This window comes from Trachurus trachurus (genome assembly GCF_905171665.1).
Source record: "Trachurus trachurus genome assembly, chromosome: 7".
In the NCBI taxonomy this organism is placed as follows: Eukaryota; Metazoa; Chordata; class Actinopteri; order Carangiformes; family Carangidae; genus Trachurus; species Trachurus trachurus.
This window is the reverse complement of record NC_139901.1, coordinates 15,674,213-15,695,230: the sequence shown is the minus strand read 5'-3', so window position 1 is coordinate 15,695,230 and position 21,018 is coordinate 15,674,213. Positions and strand designations below refer to the sequence as shown.

The 21,018-nt window shown below is 40.4% G+C and overlaps 3 protein-coding genes across 4 annotated transcripts in view; 2 read left to right on the top strand and 1 right to left on the bottom strand.

Moving 5' to 3' along the window:
• Positions 1 to 1,162: 1,162 nt before the first annotated feature.
• On the top strand, positions 1,163 to 5,171 carry tprg1l (tumor protein p63 regulated 1-like). The gene is made up of 6 exons (XM_083975599.1): positions 1,163 to 1,510; positions 1,751 to 1,842; positions 2,011 to 2,061; positions 2,168 to 2,293; positions 2,423 to 2,576; positions 3,201 to 5,171. Exons 1-6 carry the CDS (start codon positions 1,283 to 1,285, stop codon positions 3,393 to 3,395), a joined length of 846 nt encoding a protein of 281 aa, XP_083831725.1. The 5' UTR covers positions 1,163 to 1,282; the 3' UTR covers positions 3,396 to 5,171.
• Positions 5,172 to 5,509: 338 nt separating this feature from the next.
• On the bottom strand, positions 5,510 to 19,603 carry wrap73 (WD repeat containing, antisense to TP73). 2 transcript variants are annotated; one of them, XM_083974749.1, is made up of 13 exons: positions 19,456 to 19,603; positions 18,826 to 18,913; positions 18,500 to 18,652; positions 16,919 to 17,035; positions 10,830 to 10,902; positions 9,866 to 9,969; positions 9,597 to 9,683; positions 9,109 to 9,243; positions 8,328 to 8,405; positions 8,157 to 8,259; positions 7,942 to 8,067; positions 7,627 to 7,818; positions 5,510 to 5,896 (listed from the first exon to the last, which is right to left on the bottom strand). In XM_083974749.1, the coding sequence occupies exons 2-13, from the start codon at positions 18,892 to 18,894 to the stop codon at positions 5,784 to 5,786; spliced, it is 1,350 nt and encodes a 449-aa protein (XP_083830875.1). In that variant the 5' UTR covers positions 18,895 to 18,913; positions 19,456 to 19,603; the 3' UTR covers positions 5,510 to 5,783. The 2 variants fall into 2 exon arrangements, with proteins under 2 accessions (XP_083830875.1, XP_083830876.1); XM_083974750.1 differs by having other exon boundaries at positions 19,462 to 19,597.
• tp73 (tumor protein p73) overlaps positions 17,165 to 21,018 on the top strand; it is a gene marked incomplete at both ends in the record, with an annotated part of 25,110 nt that continues 21,256 nt past the window's right edge. The window contains one exon of the mRNA XM_083974751.1: positions 17,165 to 17,196. Coding sequence (XP_083830877.1) covers positions 17,165 to 17,196 — 32 coding nt within the window. The remainder of the gene's footprint in view (positions 17,197 to 21,018) is intronic.

Here is a 21,018-nt window from a genome sequence, read left to right as displayed (position 1 = left end):
GGAGTGGGAGGCAGCACCAGCAGCACATCTCCCTGTGTTTTGCTTTGGTTTTAGTATGGTTTTGTTCCCCATGTCCTTATTAGTAGGGTTTGTTGTTTTAGTTTGGTCTGGAGATTGCCAGTAGTCCTGTTTTCATATTGCTGGTTTTCCTAATAAGTTTGGTTTCTTTTATTGGACAGTTTAATCTGAGGAGAGCACTGGGTCATCGGCTATAGCTTAGTGACTCTTTTGTTTAGTTTGGCTGGGAACTCTAGCCTTTTTGGTTTTTCCTTTTGCTTATTATACCTTGTTGATGTGTTTCATTTACAACCTTTTGCATTTGTTTCAAATTAATAAAAACAAAACAAACAAAAAAACCCTATGCTGTCTTGGCATCAGTTAGTAACTGGGCACTATTTTGTTTTGTTTTTTCATGCACTTTGAGGTGTGCCTAGGTTTAGATATGATCAAATTGTTTTTCTTTTTTTCAACTAGGCTACTTCAGTTTCTGTTTAGTTAACGCTTTTTTCATTGTTTTTATGCAATTTGTGATGTGACTGTGTTAAATGTGACCAAATTTTAAGGGAAACAATGACTAAACATTACTTTCTGATACATTAATTTGTATTAGTTTAAAATCTGTCATTACCTGCTGCTCACCGGCCACTGAAAATGTCTGGCTCAGATAAATGTCTTGATTTGAGAAATCTGACCCAACTGAACTTGTGATAGAATAGCCCTCAGTTCCCATCAAGAAGTGCACAGCAACAGTGATGAGGAAAAACTTGGAGAAACATGGAGCAGAACCAGATTCAGGGTGGGACCATCTGCCATTGCGGTTGAGTTGAAGAGGAAAAGAAAGAGAGAGAGTACAGACAAAATAAATAACACTAAAGCTATAGCAGACATTTGCAGCAGGCATTTGACAGACTCAGACAGCCATAGCCAAACAGGCCTAAGGCAAAGGTTTTTTTTAATATGGTCACAATCAGCATATTATCAAATTAACGCCCCATTTGAGAAGATCTTATGATGAAAGCACTAAAAAGTAGGAAAACACTGGTCCATCCACTGAGACACCTGTTCCTGTGATTAGCTCGGTCAATAACATTATGTCCCTTTAAGAGGAAGGAAATTAGAGGGGGGAAGTGAAGCAAGAAGGGACTACTTCCTCACAGCCCTTACAATCAAAACATTATTCGTGCGCAATGGGTGAGTCTGCACCCTCGGATGCACGTTTTCTCATCTAAGGCAAGGCGCGCATTGCCGGGAAAAGCTCCTCGAAAAGCGTTTTCGTCGCACCATGCTCCAGCTCAACGACTCGGTGGAGCCGGAGAGTCCGGGCGCTGCGGTGCTCCACCCTGCAGAAACCGAGGAGGGGGTCGAGGTTGCCTTCACGCCGCCGGAGGCCGGACGAAGCCTCGGACACGGATCGTCCGTGGCCTGCTGCCCCCCGTTACAAACACTGACACCCTTTCATGTGCACAACCCCACGGTGCAAGCGAAAGTGAAGGACTATTTCGTGTTCAGGGTAAGTGAATCGGCGTGAGCGGCACATGCGTAGAGACCTATCTTCAAAACAGCCCCGACAGTGATCCTACGCTTATTTTTTTAAATTAAAGCTGTGGTAAATAAACACGAACTGACGTAAAGACCTATAGTAGTGTATCGTTTAGGATGAAACCAGAGCATCACAGGGAGGCAGGGGCCGGGGAGATGAGGCTGATGATGATGATGATGATGACTGACCGTGGTGTGATGCTGATCTCAGCCAGGTACCATCGAGCAGGCTGTGAGCGACATCAGGACTGTGGCACTCCCTTCTGAGGATGGTGAGGTGCTCAGCGTCTGGCTGTTGGCCGAGTAAGTATCCCAGCCCCATGAGACTGCCTTATCATCTCATGTGTGCATTAACAGGCTTTATTGTACTCATGAATATAGCCTACTTTCAGGCTCATAAATAATATTCTTAAGTCTTCTTCTGGTTATTTGTTGTTATTGTTGTCTGTTTTTTGTCCTGGACTTTTACAGAGTAGACCACTGGAACAATGAGAAGGAGAGGCTTGTGCTTATAACTGATAAGTAAGAAAAAAGATTGTTGACTCATAATTTGAGGAAGTTTACCAGATTGCATGTGATGTTTGACATTGTTGTGACACCACTTGTCATCCTGTGATTGCGTGGTTAGGTCATTGCTGGTGTGCAAGTACGACTTCATCAACCTGTTGTGTCAGCAGGTCATCAGGATCTCTCTCAACGCTGTAGACACCATCTCAGTGGGAGAGTTTGAGTTTCCACCAAAATCCCTTAACAAGTAAGCTAACAAGAAAAGTCAGCCAACGGCAAACCAGTGTTTACTCTTACGTATTATCAAGACTCCAAAGAAAAATGGGATAGGATTTGGAGAGATTAGCTGATTGATCACTTTGCTTGTTTTAAACAGGAGAGAGGGCTATGGGATTCGTGTTCAATGGGACAAACGCCCTCGGGCTTCATTCATAAACCGCTGGAACCCGTGGTCCACAGACATGCCCTACGCCACGTTCACAGAGCACCCCATGGCCCGTGCTGATGAGAAGGTGGCCTCTCTCTGCCAGGTATAATGCCTGTAATGTAGTATGCCTGTGTCGTATTTTTAGTTGATCCTATGAATACTTTGACATTTTTGAAAACATCTGTGCTTGACATGTGATGATGAAATGTTTTTTTGTGTGTGTTGGTGTCTAATTGTCTGCTGCTAGGTTATCATAAAATTACCTGAATCTGAGTGTAATCTTTCAAGACATATTCACCACAGCTAGCAGTTGCAGTCCAGATGAAACCTACAGACTGATCGCAGCTTTAAAGACAGGATTCATGGTTACTCATATATTTATGTCCTGACTTCGTGTATGGACAGTATTGTAAGAGCTATTTGTGTTTACTCACTGGCATGGCAACAACAGTACCCGGGGCTATTTTCCAGGAATATGAATACATTTTCTCATCCTCTGCCCTTAGCATTTCTACATGTAATAAACAAAACTCATTTGGCTGTAAATTCTAAAACACATCTATTATTGTATACTTACTGTAGATGCAACTCAAGGAGATGTTTTCATTCTGGACATCTTAAATCTGCAGAGGTTATACACTGTTTTCTGTTTTAGTAAATATAGTTGATTGGAAGTTTTTTGAAGAGATGTTGTGGTTTGAAGTAGTTTTTCTTCTTCTTTGCCAAGTTGGACAACTTCAGGACCCAGCTGGTGCAGGCAGTGAAGAAAGCCCATAAGGAGCACCCTATACCCGGCCGTGCCAACGGTGTCTTGATCCTGGAGAGACCCCTGCTCATCGAGACCTATCTTGGCATCATGTCCTTCATCAACAATGAAGCCAAGTTGGGCTACTCAATGACCCGTGGCAAGATTGGCTTCTAAACGCCAGTTTCTCCAAATTACAAAGAGTCCAACCCATGTGTCTGTGTTACACTGCGCTATCTGAAGGAAGCCGTCGCTCCACTAGAGTGTAATGCGCCAACAATCAGTGAGTGTAAGTTGAGCCCATGAGATGTCCACACCTTGGTGTCACAGACAAGTGGAGCCTACTGTAGGTGAATGATGCGCAACACTGCATGGACTGTCTACTCATTTGTTTGTAGTCCACCCCCCTGGTCCCTGTCTGCCAGACAGCTGCTCACAGATCTGCCATAGCTGCCTGGGCCCTCAGGAGTGACGGCCCATGTGACATAAGCTGGAGAGAAAGGACACAGCGCTTACATCAGTTCATCACCTCTGTACTTATTCTGGGTTGAGCTATTGAGCTTCATGTAGTTTAATGCTCCTTGTTTAACCAGTCACTGACGGGCTGTCAAAGCTAGCGTCCTGTTTAGATTTGCTAGATGCGTGCTAACATCAGGGTTGTTATTCCAGATGTTGAGCTGAATTTAGTTTTTTTCTGCAGCAAAAGAGCTGTCAAACTGTAACATCAACTAGGGTTATGTTTCATATTTGCTACATAAATATGAAGGATTGTTTATTTCAGATTTCAGGGTCATCTGGTGGAAAATGAATAGCAGCTGATAGGAGTTTAATGCTCATGTCACATGTCATTGTAATAAACGTTACTAATATGGAAACTGTTCCAGGATTTGCACTGCTACACCGAACAACTCTGGGCTCAAATGTGTTACTTGTGGGTTATACTTTTCAGCATGTTGTGACTGTCCTCTCTTATTGGTCAGTGTTGTGCTCTCCATACTTACATTTGCCTAAATTGTGTCGTAGGGAGGGAGACACTGTACCACTTTGAGAATGCTGTTAGCTACGTCAGCTAAATTGATGTAGTATGCTACAGATGTTTTACGCAACATGGATTTGTAAACTATGTTTGCTTTTATTGTTGTCGTTTGTTTTAGGAATACATTTGCACTCTTAACTCTGTGGAGAGAATAATGGATGAGTTACAAAATTAAATACATGCAAACAAAGCTTTTCTTTTTTAAAACTCAGTTACTTAACCACATGCTGTATGTATATTATCAATAGGACTTAGGTGGTGATTTTCTTAAGATGCAGCCAATAATATCATTGTGCTACCAAAGGTAACAGACCATAATTTCATGCTAAACAACACCAATGAATACTTGTGTCCCAGAATGCCCTTTTCTGGTCTTAACCTGTGCATGTTCCCTGCACGTTGTGTTTGCATGACAGATGTTTTTTTGTTTTTTTAAAAAAAGAATAATAACAGATTTGTAAATAAGGACTTATTTCTCTGCTGGTACTTTGGAACTGGTGTGCTCACTCTCAAGGGTCAATCATGTGTTAACTGCACCAAAGTATTTTATTTAGGGGTTTTAAGAGAGGTTACTTTTTCTTCTAGACATTTGTAGCACAGTAGCCAAAATGGAGAATAACAAATGCCTACATGTGTTTGTAGGAGCCTTGGCTTTGGTTGTTACAAAGAAGTGCATTTACATTATCTTCATACTGTACAGGACTGTAACATGCTGTAGTTCAAGTGGCTGTGTTAATAAATGAGAAAGGACACAAACGATGTTTTGAAGCCGAGTGATTACCGTCCTAATATGCTTAGTCCTGCTTGTTGATTTGTCGTTTGGATTTCTAATTTCAGTAGTCAGTGGGAAACAACTATTAAATTTTACCAGTAACAATGCAGAAGTTGCAGAATAAAGATAATGTCACTAATGAAGAATAAAGAACTGCTTTAAAAATCACATACTGAAACACCTGTATCATGTCTTTGTTCCACTGAGCACATCACAGCACTGGTAACTTTATTTATTATGAAGTTTCATTTGTTTTAACTCTCCGACTGTGCTCACTACAACAGCTGCATTCATTGCACCATTTTTGCATGTTGCAAGGAACTGAACACAAATAGTTTTGAAGAACAGAAAAGGTAAGCAGCACACTTTTAGTCTCATTGTTTATGACAAAATTTATTCAAAATAGTTACGCTGTTTTATTTTAATATACATACAAAAGAAGAGTGAAATCTATAAAACTTTGAAAACAGCTATCTTCTCACAGTGTAAGGAACTAGTGCTTCAGTACAAATTTATTCTAAAAAAAGTGATATTTATCCTACACATTTTTGACTCGACAAGAAAAGGAACATCTCAGTAACCTGCACTGAGGGCCTTGAAAGCTTAGTGAGCAGATATATGTGTTGTGTAACATTTAGAGGAGTGTTTCCACCAGTCTTTTGATCATCACCTTCCCACATTCCCATCCAAGTGCTTGTGTCTGGATAAGGCTGAACTATGATCCAGTCAATTCTCGATACCTGTGTTTTTGTGTCTTTTAATTGTCCTCCTGGGCTGTGTCCATGTAGCATAAACACAGCTGATCCTTTCCAAGCAGGATCAGAGAGTCTCCTTTGCTGTGCCAGCTTAGTGACTGGACCTGGAAACCACCTAGAAGAAGAGAGAGAGGAAAAAAGGGTCGGTGATGAAAACACACATGTACTAATGAACAAAACACTGTTAATTGTTGTGTACCGATACATTGAGATCCACTCTTTGGTTTGTTCGCTTTGTGGTCCTTATAAAGTCTTACAGATTGGAAAAGACAATACTCAGCTCTTTGCGTTTTCCACTTAAGGATTTCTAAGTAAAGGGAAACAACCTGTCAAGTGTCAAACAAAACATGGAGCAGCACAATTGATAAGAAGCCAGCATGTGAAAACTTGGATACCACAGATCTACTGCAAAATTAAAACAGTATATGCTGTATGTATTGTATCTTTTTTTACAGCAGCCACCCCCAAACTCACTTGACCACTTGAAAGTCAAACAATGTTTCCCCCCCCACACACACACACAAACACACTGGCCTGTTCAAAAAAGCATCTATGCTGCTCCGACTATGAAAGTGATGCACTCGTCATTGCCTCACCATCCGGTGTTCTCATGGTCACACAGTGTGTAAGTAAATTGCTTAACAACTTCTGGTGGTGTGTAGGGCTGACCCCAAAAAATCGAAGCTTCGTTCGTTGCCATGGTAATCGATCATGAAGTCTGTGATCGATTTTTTTTTCTTTTTTTTCTCCCCTTTTCTCCTTTTTGACAACGGTTCTCATCGGCAATTGTTACATTAAATGAGTAGGCTACATGGCATCCTGGAAACCTGCCTGATTTTGGAGATGTGTTTGTTTGCCACTACTTTCATTATTTCAAAAATGTGAAAACTTGCATTGCATTGAATTTCAACAAAATTAGTTATCAGCTGGGATGTTTGAATGTGATATTTGTTGCCTTTCACACCTCATCCTGGCTGTTTGCCTGGTTGGTAAAACACATTCAATTTACCATCCAGGTTAGGCTAAACATGAAAAAACAATATTACTTGAACCTTACTTGGGGAGGGAAAAAAAACAGATAAATACATTCATCCAACCTGTTTAATCAGTTCTGATTGCTTTTTAATATGTGACTATGTATATTTGTGAGTAATTCAAACTCAGTTACAAAACTGAACACTGAAAACTTCAGCTGCTTATTGTAAATAACCTCTCACAGCCCACCTGCAATACCTTCACAGCCCACCAGGGAGCGCTGCCTACATTTTGAGAAACACTGTACAGTACAGGCAAACTCACTTGACTAGACCCAAAGGAGGTCTCATTTTAGACAGGGTCATATTCAAAATAGAGCTGACTTTAAAATTAAATTGGGCAAGTTTTAAATGACTGACTGCATCCAACACCGAGTTTAACCTATGTCTGCCACAGCTAAATCTAAGCAAGGTATAGATCTGACAGGTTAATTATGCTTTTACCCCATAATTTGACTTTATGCTGGTTTAATTTTGTTTTTTAACTGTATCCATTTTATTATTTTATTAGCAGTTTAATGTTTGACTACATGTAGGATCTTTGTTTTTGCTTTTATATTTCTGCATTACCACAGTAACCATTGCACCACAGCATAGAAATAAAGGTTGGATGAATTCAAGTCAACAACCCCCTCACACAGGGAGGAATATTATGTGATTGGAGAGTTAAACCAGAACAGTAAACACTCCATTAGTTTTGGTCTAATATCATGTGATTTCAAGGTTTAACACAACAAATATCTGACAACACACCACTGCTGTGGATTCCAGCTACACGACGGTGGCAATTCTCAATGATCAAGAATGTTACCTTCAGTGGGGACCTGGACAGAGACGCATCCTGCTGGGGACCATAGGTAGAGTTTGGTGTTGGCCGTGCACATTGCCAGCCGCAGGTGTCGGGGGTCCCACTGAAAGCAGCGCACAGCTGATGTCTGTTGGAGTACGGCCTCTAGGCTCATCCTCTGCATGTCCCACACCCAGACAACACTGGCCATATTGTCTGCAGTCAGAGAAACACACACACCCATTCAAATATCTCTAAGGTTATAAGGTTGTGAACATTTGCAGCAAAATGGATATGGATATTTTTATATTTTTAATATATACAAGATACCATTTTTACCATTTTTGGTAGCTAAAAAGCGACCATCTGAGCTGAATGCCAAGGTAGAGACACCGATTTTGGGGTTGGCTCGGTCTGGGTCTGGTTTGACCACAGGAATTTGGACAGGCAGTGAACAGATCTCATCTGCATGACGCAAAAACACATTTAAGTTTGATTGGACAAATTTGGGCACTTAACCATATATTCTTGAATAACAGAAAGAGCAGACGTACACTTGCTCTGGGTGTTGAAGAAGGTTGTGCCAACTGTGATGTTGTGTAGAGACAGGTCATCACTGCCAACAGCAGGTCTTCTCTCCACTTCCTTATACACAACCTAGACACACAACAATAAGTGAGTAATTGAAATGGAATGACTGAGACTCAAAGTTGGGAAATACTCACAGTTTTTGGGCTGTTGACGGTTGCAGGGTGATCGAACTGGGTGATTGTCTTCCATGTGATGTGATTGAGGATGCGCACCTGACATGAGGACATCAAAGTCTTTTACTGCTCTGTACCGATTCAAAATTGCACAAAAATCTATCCACCCATACATGCATCAGTTCAAATTTATACTACTTATAATTTACACAAATTTCATGAAGGTCAACTTCACCAATTTTATACATCGCGGTCTTGGGACGCACTATTAGATATTAGGGTTGCACAGTTTTATTTGAGGTTTCCTGTGTGGGATGTAGAGAGAGAGTAGTGTGCCTCTCTTGAATATGTTCACAAATAAATTTCATGGCTTCATTAATACAAGAATATTTAGACAATTGTTTTTGTCATGTTTTAATAATTGACACTATCATTTCTGAGACTGAACATGGGAGCTCAGTTTCGCGGCTGAGACACGAATAGACTACCGTATTTCTTCTTATTACTTCAGAGAGGGACAGCCTTGCACTGGGAAAATCTAATTTAATATCAATTTATTACCACAAATAATAAGTTACTAGTTTAATGGGAAAACAAATCTTGACAGTTGCAAATTTAACTGGATATTGTTCCAATGATCACTGATCACCAATATCATCATCCTTTGTCATGTGAAAAAAGTTGGCTGAAAATATTTTTGTGAAAACCTGATTAAAAATGGTGGAGTACTGTTTTTAAGATTTGTTACAACAATACATGCTGTATCAAACTCATTTCCAGAAGTCGTCTCGTCTGTTCATACTTTTTCATCGTAGCTGCCGATGGCTAGGAACTGGCTGCTGGGACTCCAGGTCACAGACTTGACACCCAGCGACCACTCATAGGCGCTGTAAGTTGACAGCAGTCGGCCATCCAAAGAATACAGTAACACCTTGTACTGTGGAGAGGATACACACACAAAATAACAGTATTTGTCTTCAGCTTATTTAGCATTGAGCTAAACTAATTGTTGTACTTTGATCATAAGGTGCTTCACAGTAACAGGTGATTTCTAATGCTTCCAGTGCAATGACATTTCACTTGAATACTTGCACAATGTATGATATGATGACGTCATTAGATGATGCACTTACCAGGCCTCAAAAGACAAAACAAGATTAAAAAATATGGGTAATGAAAGCCCTTGTTTATACTCCCGCTTCAGTTACTGTGTCTAAATGTGGAGCTCTGCCATCAGTAGATTGGTTTTGGTTTTTCTTGAATTTGATGTCTGTAAAGCAACCGACTCACTTCTAGACAGCTGTCCCACACTGCCAGCACACAGCCATTGGGAGACCACTCCAACCCTGCCAGGTCCTGTGTCTCAGTCTCAAAATGCTGAGTTAGGAGTTGAATGAGAGGTATATGTCATACATTTACAGAAATAAGTGAAACTGAAACAAAAACAAAAACATGTTTATGCAGATTTGAATATTGTGATTCATACAGTAATGCAAATCATGTCAGAGTTGAACTGTAGTGGTCATGAAACTCAAACTAAATTTAAATGCTCCACGTACCCTTAGTAAATGCCAGTCATCACACACAAAAACACTGACATAGTCTTTGCAGTCCCGGCGCTCAGCCAAGGCCATATAGCAGCCATCTCTGCTGAAATCTATACCTGTGGATGGAAAATGATGCGTAAGAACTGTAATTTTCTAGGCAGTAACAGTTGTGGTATATCATTTAAAGTGTGATAAAGGTTTTACGATAACAACGTAATGACCAGGTTGAACTGAACTACTGAAAGAAATCCCACCAAACAAGATGTGCATCAGTCATACTAAATGGTTCCATTTGACACAGTGCTATATTATAGTCCTTATACAGTCAGCAGGTATCAAGAAGTTTATATCATATCAATCCTGACTTTATAACTAACTTTCTTCATTTTATCACTTAAATGAAGACTCGTGAAAGTTGGTTCCTTAGCAGCAGCAAAAAATAGACACACTAAAAATGTATAGCATTTGATAAAAAAAACATTACATTACACTGTCTAGATGAAGAATGGAAGAAGTGCCAATTATCTATTCTAATAACTGAATATGTAACTTCACATGTTCCTGTGTATTTGATCCAAAGTAATCATCGCACACATTGGCACCATCATGTCGGTGGTATGCAACTATCATGGTCATATCATCTATGTAACGGCTGTGAGAATACATGGGTCGCAGAAGGGCACAGTATTGCATGTGGAAAATGGGGAGAGTCATAGACAATCATTTTTCCCCAAGTTGTTGACAGGCCTGTTATGAAGAGCATGCCCCATCTACTGAAGAGGGCCACAGCTGTCAGCAGAGAGGACCATAGTTTGGCCACATACCCAGGGTCGTGCCACAAGGTAAAGAACGGCATGTGATTCATGACAAGCTGAAGCACTCAGACCTCCGGCCCTGTCCTCAGGTACTCCTAGTAATACAGATGCACACATAAGCCACGAGAAACTAAATAAAACAATACAATTCACTTACTCACCCTTCTGACATGCTTTGGGATACTTGATGTACGACACAGCTTTGGTACACAGAGACCAGACGGTGACTCTCAGCTGTCAAAGCAACAAAGGGGGAGGAGGGACAGAGAATAAAACTAAATTAACATTGGAGTATATTCAGGTGAAAGTTTAAAGAACAAGCACCAAACAGCTAGAAGGTACAAATGGCACAAACACACCCAAGAAATACAGGATTTGAGACCGAAATATTATTGTGGGTGAAAAAAACAACAACATCAGTGTCTTGCTCAGTGTTCATTTTTCAACAAAGGCATACACAAACAATTTTAATGTAGTTATTATAGAACTGTGACCAAGACACTGACACTCTGGTGATCAGACTGCTTAATTGCAAAGTGAGTCAAGCAAATCTTTAGAATTTTTGTCTGAAACTTCTTGTTACTCACGGCATGAACAATAATAGCATCATGGCATGGGTGCCAACAAAAGCCTATTAATAAGAGGTCAACCATTCAGGTCAATAGCCTAATGAGCACTTTAAGTACTCCCAGAGACTTGTCCATCAGCTGGGCAGATCCTGAACCAGCCTGCACTAGCATGGTCCATTGTGCTCTCTAACGTCTGTGGACAGAACGTCTTATGTTTTTGAAGAGGTGTATGATGAATCTCCATGAGGGATATGAGACTCTGACATGTAGCAAATCCATCATTAGACGGATGGTCCCTTAGCACTCTGAGTGGAGTGCTGTCTATCAGTATACTTCCACAGGGACTGAACGCATATGTTCAAGCTTTGAAGTCAGACGGGGATCAAGAGACTGTACAGATTAAATTAGAACTTGAACACATTAAATCCAAGGCAACATCTCGACAAACAGCGAGAAAACACAACTGCTCCATTAAGAGGCCAATATGTAATCTTAGACAAGCTTGCTACAAGTGTGACAAATTAACAGGAAGTTGTGTAGCCAGCAGATTGACAAAATGAAAGGCAGTGCCAAGGAATAACTATCTGGCCACAAGTCGGCATAACAAAGAGACCACATGCTAATGCTCAGTTTTGACAGCGGTCACTCAAACACACACTCGCCTCACTTCCGCAACACTGATGCCATCGAAAGAACGTGGCACTTGTCCAGCTGTGCAGCCTGTTTGGACACAAGGACCAGTATGAAACACATCGTCTTGCCCTTGAAGAGACAAGGGACATGTGACAGTTTTTGGAACACTGTTAGAATGTGCGGTTTGTATGTCTGGGTGTTAAGGTGCTCAAAGAGAGAGCTGCAATGCCACTGTTAACAACAGGCCAAGAGTGGCAGTGTACATTACAATTTATAAGCATGATGACTGCAACATGTATACATAGGAGACATATGAACATTCCTGTTTATAATCCAAATGATTATTTGTCTTTTATATGATACAAACAGTACACCAAAGTTTGATTAATATTTCTATAATTGACATTTACAGCATAGTTACATTTGGATGCCAACTATGACAGCAGTGAATGCAAAATAATCTAAATAGCAATGGCATGCAAATACAACACTACACCATTATAGGTGTTAAATGCATGTCCCTCATACTTTCCTTTACAGCTTACAGGAAGTTAATACCATATGGTGCACGTGGCCCTGTCTGATCATGCTTTGAATGTAAACCTGTTAAAATCTTGAACTTAGCTGGTGCACCGAGAAGACTGTTAAACACGTTCCTTTTATATTTCACATGTTTATAATTTTTGACAGTGTGTTGTCCTCAAAACCAAGGTCAAGTTTACCAGGCAGTATACCATCAGACTACTATTCAGTACTCATTCCATTTTCAAAACAGGGTGTAAGGATCAGTGATGATGTCCAATTTAAACTTACTATATCAAACTTACAGTATTGAGCAATTGTTAGTGACAACATGGCTAGATATTCTAGAGAAAACCCTGTCCACAAATGCCACAAATACAGTAATTAATGATTCAACAAAAATATTTTAGTAAATAAAAATTGGAGCCCGTCCCTGATCCCGCATTTTGCCTTTAAGAATGTACAGGGTTAAACTATTGAAATGATGAGGCTTTCATCACCGTGTGCAGACAGACATTTGAACCCGGCTAAGTCTGTCACCTAACTGGGCTAAAGTGTCAACCCTCCTGTTTGGTCAAGATATCCAGCTGTGTAAACCCTGTAATAACACTTCACAGCACACTTCCTGGACATCCCCTCCGAAATGGTGCCATGGCAACCAATATCAACACTGCTCAAACACAAACAGACTTACACTTCTTGGATGCCTTGAACCCACCACATAGGGGACGCAGAGCTCAAGACCCGAAAGGCAGCGTAATTTTAAACTGGGTGGAGGAAGGGTAGCATGGGGAAAATAGGTGGGAAATGCTTTTCCATGTGGGGTGGTATGCAATAAGATCCTTAGTTGGTAAAGCTACACTTTAGATGAAGTATCCTCACCAAAGGTGAGCAGCAGCTTAGAGATGTGAGCTGAGGACTTGAGGGTGGTGTGAAAAGGCCAAACTCCACTACAACAGCTGCTGTTTATCCGTCAAAGACAGAAAAATTAATGTCCGTGATAGGGTGAGCAGCATACATACAAGTGGTGATCAGTACTGGCTACAATTATGGACCAGTACAACTTTTCCTTTCAGTATTGTCATTAACCACATGGGGTGCTTGTGTGTGTTTTCTATAAAGTGTGGAAGGTGGACTGCAAATCAATGTTTCATGACATGGCTGTCGTGAAGTCCTTTGAGACTGCAGCTACTGTATAATTAAGAGCTGTAATAAACTTAACTTGACATGTTCTGATAGAACAAGTTCCTTGGAGCACTGCTTGATAAGACAGTTTTGGATCATTTCTACCAGCTCATCCTTTTGTATCTTTTGGAGATTGATACAATGAAAACAACAAAATTAGGACAAAGTCCCAATAGACCAAAGTTAATGACAGCAACCTGGAATAAAACATATCTATCAGCCATTCTGACTGTGCGCCTGGGCTGATGCAAAAGAATGGGCGAGTGCATTTGATGCCATATAGGCCTATCTGTCAGCAGAGGATTAGACTGTAAGCATTCCACATCTGAAGCCATCTGAAACCAATATAGCCTATTTCTCCTGTTACAGCCTCATGATTCTACCAAGGAACTGGAGCTTGTCACAGCCCACACATAGGTATGGGTGAGCTATTGTCCCATGATGCAGTGCAGCAGCTGTCTACGTTTGCAGTTTAGTCCGGTAGTGTTTTTGCCAACAATGCTACACGCTAGCAAAGGCTCCAGCCGTACTGGCCAAGAATGCTATTGCTAATCTGATCCCAACAATGTAAAAACCATTAGAGAAGTCTAGCTCAATGATGTCCTTGGCTGGAGTTTTTCCACCCTCAGTTTATCACCCCTCAGCTGGTAAAAGGTGGATTAACATGGATGTGCGAGTGACATTTTGTGAGGTCCTAACATAAACGATCGGAATTCAAACAGGAGACAACTTGGGTGAAGTCTCACAATGCATAGGCTTGGTTTCAGTAATGTGACTTTCTATTAAATCTGTGACATGGCGCCGTAATGTATTACTGCAGCTGTTTTTGTTTTTTTTAAACATGTCCTACATTGAAGCAGTTATGGTTCTAGTCAGCATTTCTAGATGGCAGCAGGAAAAGTGTAGTGTCACCTGTAGTCTGTCAATGGCTGCCAATGGAATACCTGTTAGCATCACAGGCCTATATACTCAGAAATTATCATTACTGTCATAATGTTATTTGTGAACAGATTATTGCATATCTACGAATCAAAAGGATCTAAAGCTATTCTGAGAAGAAACAACTGAAATATTTTTTACAAAAACAGCCAGACACTCAAAGAAGCCAGCTAAGCAGATTTACACAGACAGACAAACACACACACACACGCGGGGGCACGATCCACACCACAGGCAGCTGTCCCTAAACAAGTTAATATAGCAGGTTGTTTATGAGTGGGGCTGAAATTCAAGCCCGACACGAACACCCGTCTGGCATAGCCTTAATGAAATCTTGGGCTGGGGTGAAGGTAAGTTCAGTGGGCCCCTTGGCAATGTGGTGGCCTGGTGCCTCTGGTAAATCAGTTTTGAGACCTCAACCACAAAAGGATGTTCAAAAATGGCAATAAGTACTTAATGTTGCTTTTCATATCCAGCCAGGTGATGAGGACAGTGAGGAAATATGGGTGAGAAGATGTTGTGTCATGGACTACGATGACAAAACTTGTTATTGTTAAAGCATAAACAAAATACTAATGAAAAATAGTCATGACAATCTAAAGCCTGGTCACAGTCACTAAACTGTCAACTCTTCCATTTTTCATTCAATCTCCTCTCCTGCTTTTGAGTTACAGAGATGCATCATAACAAGGTTTTGCAGAACAGCTTGTTGAAGTTGACCTTTTATCTTTTATATACAAAAAACGTCACTTTTAAATTTGATCCTATTACACATTTGTGTGTTGGTTTGCCAAAAATAGCATGATTTCTTGAGTTCTGACAAAAAACATGACCGCACACCAAGGTCTAATCAGTTCATCCGTGAGTGAACAACCCAGACATGTAACGCCTCCGGCCCTGGGCCCTGGGTGTGGCTAGTGCAGAGATATAAAAAAACTTTGATTTTGATTTTTTAAAGGTGTTCAGAAATGGCCGTTTGTCCTGTATGTCGCGCCTCCTTCCACGAGTTGCGGCACGAGTTTACCCGAGTAAGGAAAACAAATTTGATTGGTCGTTATCGAGCGAGCGGGATATTCAATGTTGGGCGAGACCGAGCTCGGTGTGTCTGTATGTGTACAGACATTTGATTGACGGATGACGGATCCAAAATTAGTGGCTGATGAATCGTGAGCAACGTGACACATAATTTGTGCGCCTGCATTATCCAATGTGAAAAAAAACTACCCCACTTTCACCCCGGATTTAGTCGAAAATATAATTTTGCACAAAGTTTGGGCTACGTTGTCTGATAGATGAGTGATTTCACAAATTCCAAGACCCATAGTGGGCTCAAAATCAATTTTCTTTTCCGAATACCTTTAATTTGTCCTAAACTACACTGTTCTGAGCTGATGATCTCTTTAGGGACTCTCCATTCTTTTGCATCCTATTCCTATTTTTTTGCTTTATGGAAGATGCACATAGACACAAAGCAGACATGCCACAGACACTTGCACTCCCTGCTCCCCTCTGCAGACCAGACACAGTGGTGTGTTGGGCCACAACACCTGTCAAATGATTCCAGGAGTCAGGTTCAGCATTACAGACGTGGTCAACGGTGGTGCCCCCATCATATTCCACATTGCCCAAGTGTGGCTGCTCAGTCATTACAACACATGGCTACTGTGAAGTGAATGTAAAACAGGAACTGGGCGGCACAGAATGGAGCTAAATTCATCATTATTTAATCAGTAGTTGACTTTGCAGACATTCAACATCTCTTGACCTTAATTTGGCCCTTCCATTAATCACATGGTTGATAAATACAAGGGAGTGAAATTTCATCAAAACTATTAATATATGCAGTTCCATTTTTTGGTGTGAAAAACCTCTAAAATATTAGTATCATGGAATATCTTCCAAAATGTGTTCTAGGGCTTGGTATCACTGTATTAAACCAACAGTTGCAGTAAAATCATAAGACAATTTTGATGGCAGTAGATATGTTGAGAATCTACCTGGAGGGCCTCAGGCTGGCTAATGAACTCATATATTAAAACAAGATCTTTAAACTTTTATATAACTGTAAGTAACAGAACATCAGTAAAACGACTTGCTGCCAAAGAAAATACCAGACCTACATCGTAAGGGCACAGACACATTGCACCCGTGTTCTAGAGGTACTTGAGACCCATGTATGACAGGATGCTAACAGGAGGGGAGCTATGAAATCAGGCTGAATACATGCAGCAGGTGGGGGGGTGGGGGTGTAGTGGTAGTCAAGGAAGGCTCTGGTGTCTGGCTATTTTCAGGTCCCCCTCACTTGCGGGCCAGCAACAGTTGAAACCAGACAAGCATATGCATAAACACACTTCAGTGTGCATGAATGCATGCACACAAGCACACAGCAACTTCACACTTACATGGAACTCGGTGGTGTTGAGAATGTGACGTCCGTCTGGACTCCAGCGTGAGGAGACTAGTCCTATTGAGCCCTCATCAATCTTACAGTGCCAGTCGGGCTGTTCAAGAGACCATACCTGAAGAGAAAGGCAGAGTCAAGAGGAGAGTGACAGTGGGACAGCAAACAGCCATCACTGATGACATCTCTCACATATCCTGCATCTCCTTCGATTTGATTTCAAACAGTAAGAAGTTCATCAGAAATCATGAAAGACTGGCGTTGGATACCTCTTCAAAGGTATGTTTATGAAGACACAGACATTACACCAATATGCCGATCTTAAAAAAATTATTTAAAAAAAGTATGGACATTAATTCACAAGTAGTATCCCTGTATTCTGAAGTTATGGATGAATCATTAACAGGTATAGATGCATTAAAATGGGCATACGGAAAAAAGAACAGCATTGCTTTAGAGCCATCTATGTGCCTTTGAATTCATTTTTTAAAAAGTATCAACTAATAATGACTGTAACTATTAAAAAGATGTATTATGTTGTGTGATGTAGATCTCTACATGTTTAATCATCATCAAGTAACACTGGAAAACTTCTAATCAATATGACATTTCAATTTGTACAGACAATGAAGTTCATCATGAGATTCATTCATTCAGTTAGAGAGGAGAAACTTAAAACAGCTTGTAAACAGAGTTGGATACAGATTTTCTTCTGTATATAAATTTCTAACTGTGGTGTAAACAGGGCATGTTTGAAGTAGACTGCACTATAGATTAAATTAAATGGTTTCTAAATTTTGTTGACACTGGATGTGGTAATTCATCAGTAAGTTTTATGCAAGATTTGCCTAAAAACTTCACCTTACTTTTTTAAGGCTTTGTGTCAATCACACAAAACTCATGCAAGAAAAATCCTACAATAAAAAAAAGAGAGAATAAAGATGTTCTTTAACATATTCATCAATAATGTTGCGTTTCTGCAATCACTCTTCATTGTTTCTCAAAACTTTTGTTTGCCAACTTCATCTCAGACACCAGCCCCTTTTAAGACCCAGGATATGCATGTCTGTTTTAAAAGTTCAAAGATTTTATCAACTACAAAATCAAAGCAAATGTAATTCATGGCTACTCTGTTCTTTCTATCAACGTACCAAACTCTATAAGTTCAACACAGTAAACATACGATTAATATGATTTCTCAGAGACTTGTTTAAAAGCCACATAAAATGTTGTCAAATTTTGAGTGCACTTAAAAGTAGCAGAAAACTTTGGCTTGGGCAATATCTAATGGCTGTTAAAGATAGTCTTGTTGTTGGTTAATCCCTGGATTATTGTTTACTTGAACAGTACATGACTACTATGTACAAGCTTTAATGGGTGCTTAAATATTGTTCAAATGATCCAATAAAATATTCCACTTAAGAGTGACAGAACGATTAAATGGCAAAAATACATAAACTATTTTCATACATTCTGAATACCTATGACTTAATCATAGCTAATACCACCAAGTGTAGAGGTCTAGACAGACTGCAACTCTAACTATATGCCCATACTTATACGCCCCCCCACCATGACCTACCTGTACCAGTCCTCTCTTGTACATAGCACAGAGAATAAAGAGAGAGTCCGAGGACCACTCCATGTAGTTGATCTGGTCCAGGCAGGTGTACAGCTGCAGGATCTGCAGCGTGCTCACATCTCGCACCACCAGCCTGTACTGCACACAGGTAGCCTGTGGAGTACAATCACAGCCATAGCATAGTAAACAAGATTGGAACTTGGCTGACAACCTCAACAGAGGGAATTAACTTAAAGTTTAAAGTATTCATACAACATTACATTACATTACACATAGATATGTGTACATATTAGCGTGTAGTTTTTTGTTTTGTTTGAAACACTTACCAAATATTTCCCATCAGGGGAAAATTTACAAAGTTGGTTGGATTGCTTGAAGACTTCAGAAAAATTCATCTTGGAATCAAACCCGTTCCTGTAACGTTACGGTGGAAGATTAACAGTAATATGACTGGTCTTTAATATTCTCAACAGGCGCAGTTGCCAAACATTAACACATGATGGCACCATATGACCATAAGTCCAGACAATGTTTAGCTTCATGCAGTAAATGAACACACACATCATATACAGTTCTCGTCTGATGGAAATCGAGTGGTTGTGTGGGGAAAACTACTCGACTTGGTCTGTTTGTAAAACATCTCAGCAGAAAACCTAACAGTTAGGCTACATGTCGCTGACTCGTTGAACGTAAAGCGGAGCTACCTGCCCCTTGCATTTGCAAAATATAGTTCAAGGGGAATAAAGTATCACGACCACTCGACCTCTATCCTCTTGCTATGAATATATCATAGATAACTGCAACCCAGTAACGTTAGTAGCGGGAAGCCACCGTTTGTTATGTGCTAACGGTAGTCTTGGTTGTTTTGTTGTATGGACTAGCATGTGACGTTAATAGCATCTTAGCAGTTAAGTTAGCTAGCCGCCGCTGTTTTCGTTAGTCATGTCAGAACTTACCAATACCTTCAGTTATGTTTGAATGTAGTCTATTAGTGAATTGTCGCAAAAAGTCCAAACAGCAGTTTCGAGAAGTTTTTTCTCCGCATGATTGTCTCAGAGCACAGGTTGTTCATCAACTGTTGCTGCTAGTTTGTTGAAGTAGGTACTGGTAGCGAGTCTACCTACATTGGCCAATCAATGCCAGTCTGCAGCGTATTGCCTTCTGGGAAATGTAGTTCATTCTTTTGTCTTTTCGCTTTTCTCAGCATGTGTTAGTTTTATGACCGGACCCTGGTGTAGATCTTTAGTGGAATGGCTTTTGGTAATGATGTTCATTTTGTCAAGAAATTGACTATTGAAATGTTATCGTTTATTGTTAATGTTGGCTATGGAACAGCACATGTTGCCATAGCGACAGAAAACATTCACAAAAACATGGCGCTGGATTTGTGATGATCCCGTCACTGGTACACACCTTCTTTTTACAGTCTATGGTACACACACAAAGATTTTCTAATTCTCAACAGATTTTTATCTGCGAGGGACCCCACACATGAAGATAAAAAAAAGTTTTGCTCGTATTGTGTGTGGTGTGCTCCGATATTCCAAATAGAGCACACCCATGGATGTATTATATAAGCACACCACAGCAGCACACACCACACACTTGCTAGAATCTCGTCCCCCACGCCAGAAATCTCGCGTTATCAAACGTACTTTGTTGATAGTAGTAGCCCATGGAGACGGTAGCCACACTGGTTTGTGTTCTTCAGTTATCTCGCTTACATTCAATTTCACGTCACATTCATAGGTCACATTTCGCGAAGTTGGTGACTCAGGATGGTCGGGTTCTCCCCCCACACACAAGAGGATTTTTGATCGAATCGGTCACAATTGTCGGGGCCGACGATCGTAAAGATTGAACATATATTTCCGATCGTCGCCCCCCGACCGTTTCCCGAGCCGATTATGTGTAGTGGTACCTATGAGTGGTACAGGTGAATTATGTAATCATAGACTGTACACAATATCAATAACAGGTTACATAGTACATTAGTATTTGACATAACAAGGTCAGAAAGTCCACAATGAAAACGTGCTTCATTTCATTGATTTTATAGATTTTTGCAAGTTTTGTTTTGGTGAGAGGATGTACATCCAGTTCTCCTTACACAACCCAAAATTACATGATAAAAAATATAAATAATACCAGATAAATAATAATATCAAGCAATTCTGACTAAAGAAAAGGCATATCACGTGCTGATGTGTCAAAGGACAATCAAATCCTTAGGACAGAGAGAAGCAGAGAATAATCAAATCAGGCTCCTCCATAAAACACTAGGGGCCCTGACTCTGTCAAGTGTTATTACAACAAATTCAACTCAGTAGTCTAACACCAGTAGCCTTGAAGTTGCTTGAAACGTGGTCCGTTTAATTTATCTCCACCATCATCCCATGAACCTGTTTTCACTTCCTCAGTCCAGTCTGATGCAATGCAAGTATATGTTAGCTTTAGCTAGCATCAATGGACACAACGCAGTATTTTAACAAATCAAATATCAAAATCATTTTTTATAC

Coding starts and splice junctions, on each gene's coding strand:
- wrap73 (XM_083974749.1), bottom strand. CDS start 18,894: ATGAATTTTTCTGAAGTCTTCAAGCAATCCAACCAACTTTGTAAATTT. Junction 8,406..9,108: donor TCGGCAGCTACGATGAAAAA/GTATGAACAGAC, acceptor TCCTCATGTCAG/GTGCGCATCCTCAATCACAT. Junction 5,897..7,626: donor TGTCCAGGTCCCCACTGAAG/GTAACATTCTTG, acceptor CTCTTCTTCTAG/GTGGTTTCCAGGTCCAGTCA.
- tprg1l (XM_083975599.1), top strand. CDS start 1,283: ATGCTCCAGCTCAACGACTCGGTGGAGCCGGAGAGTCCGGGCGCTGCG. Junction 1,843..2,010: donor AGCGTCTGGCTGTTGGCCGA/GTAAGTATCCCA, acceptor GGACTTTTACAG/AGTAGACCACTGGAACAATG. Junction 2,577..3,200: donor AGGTGGCCTCTCTCTGCCAG/GTATAATGCCTG, acceptor TTCTTTGCCAAG/TTGGACAACTTCAGGACCCA.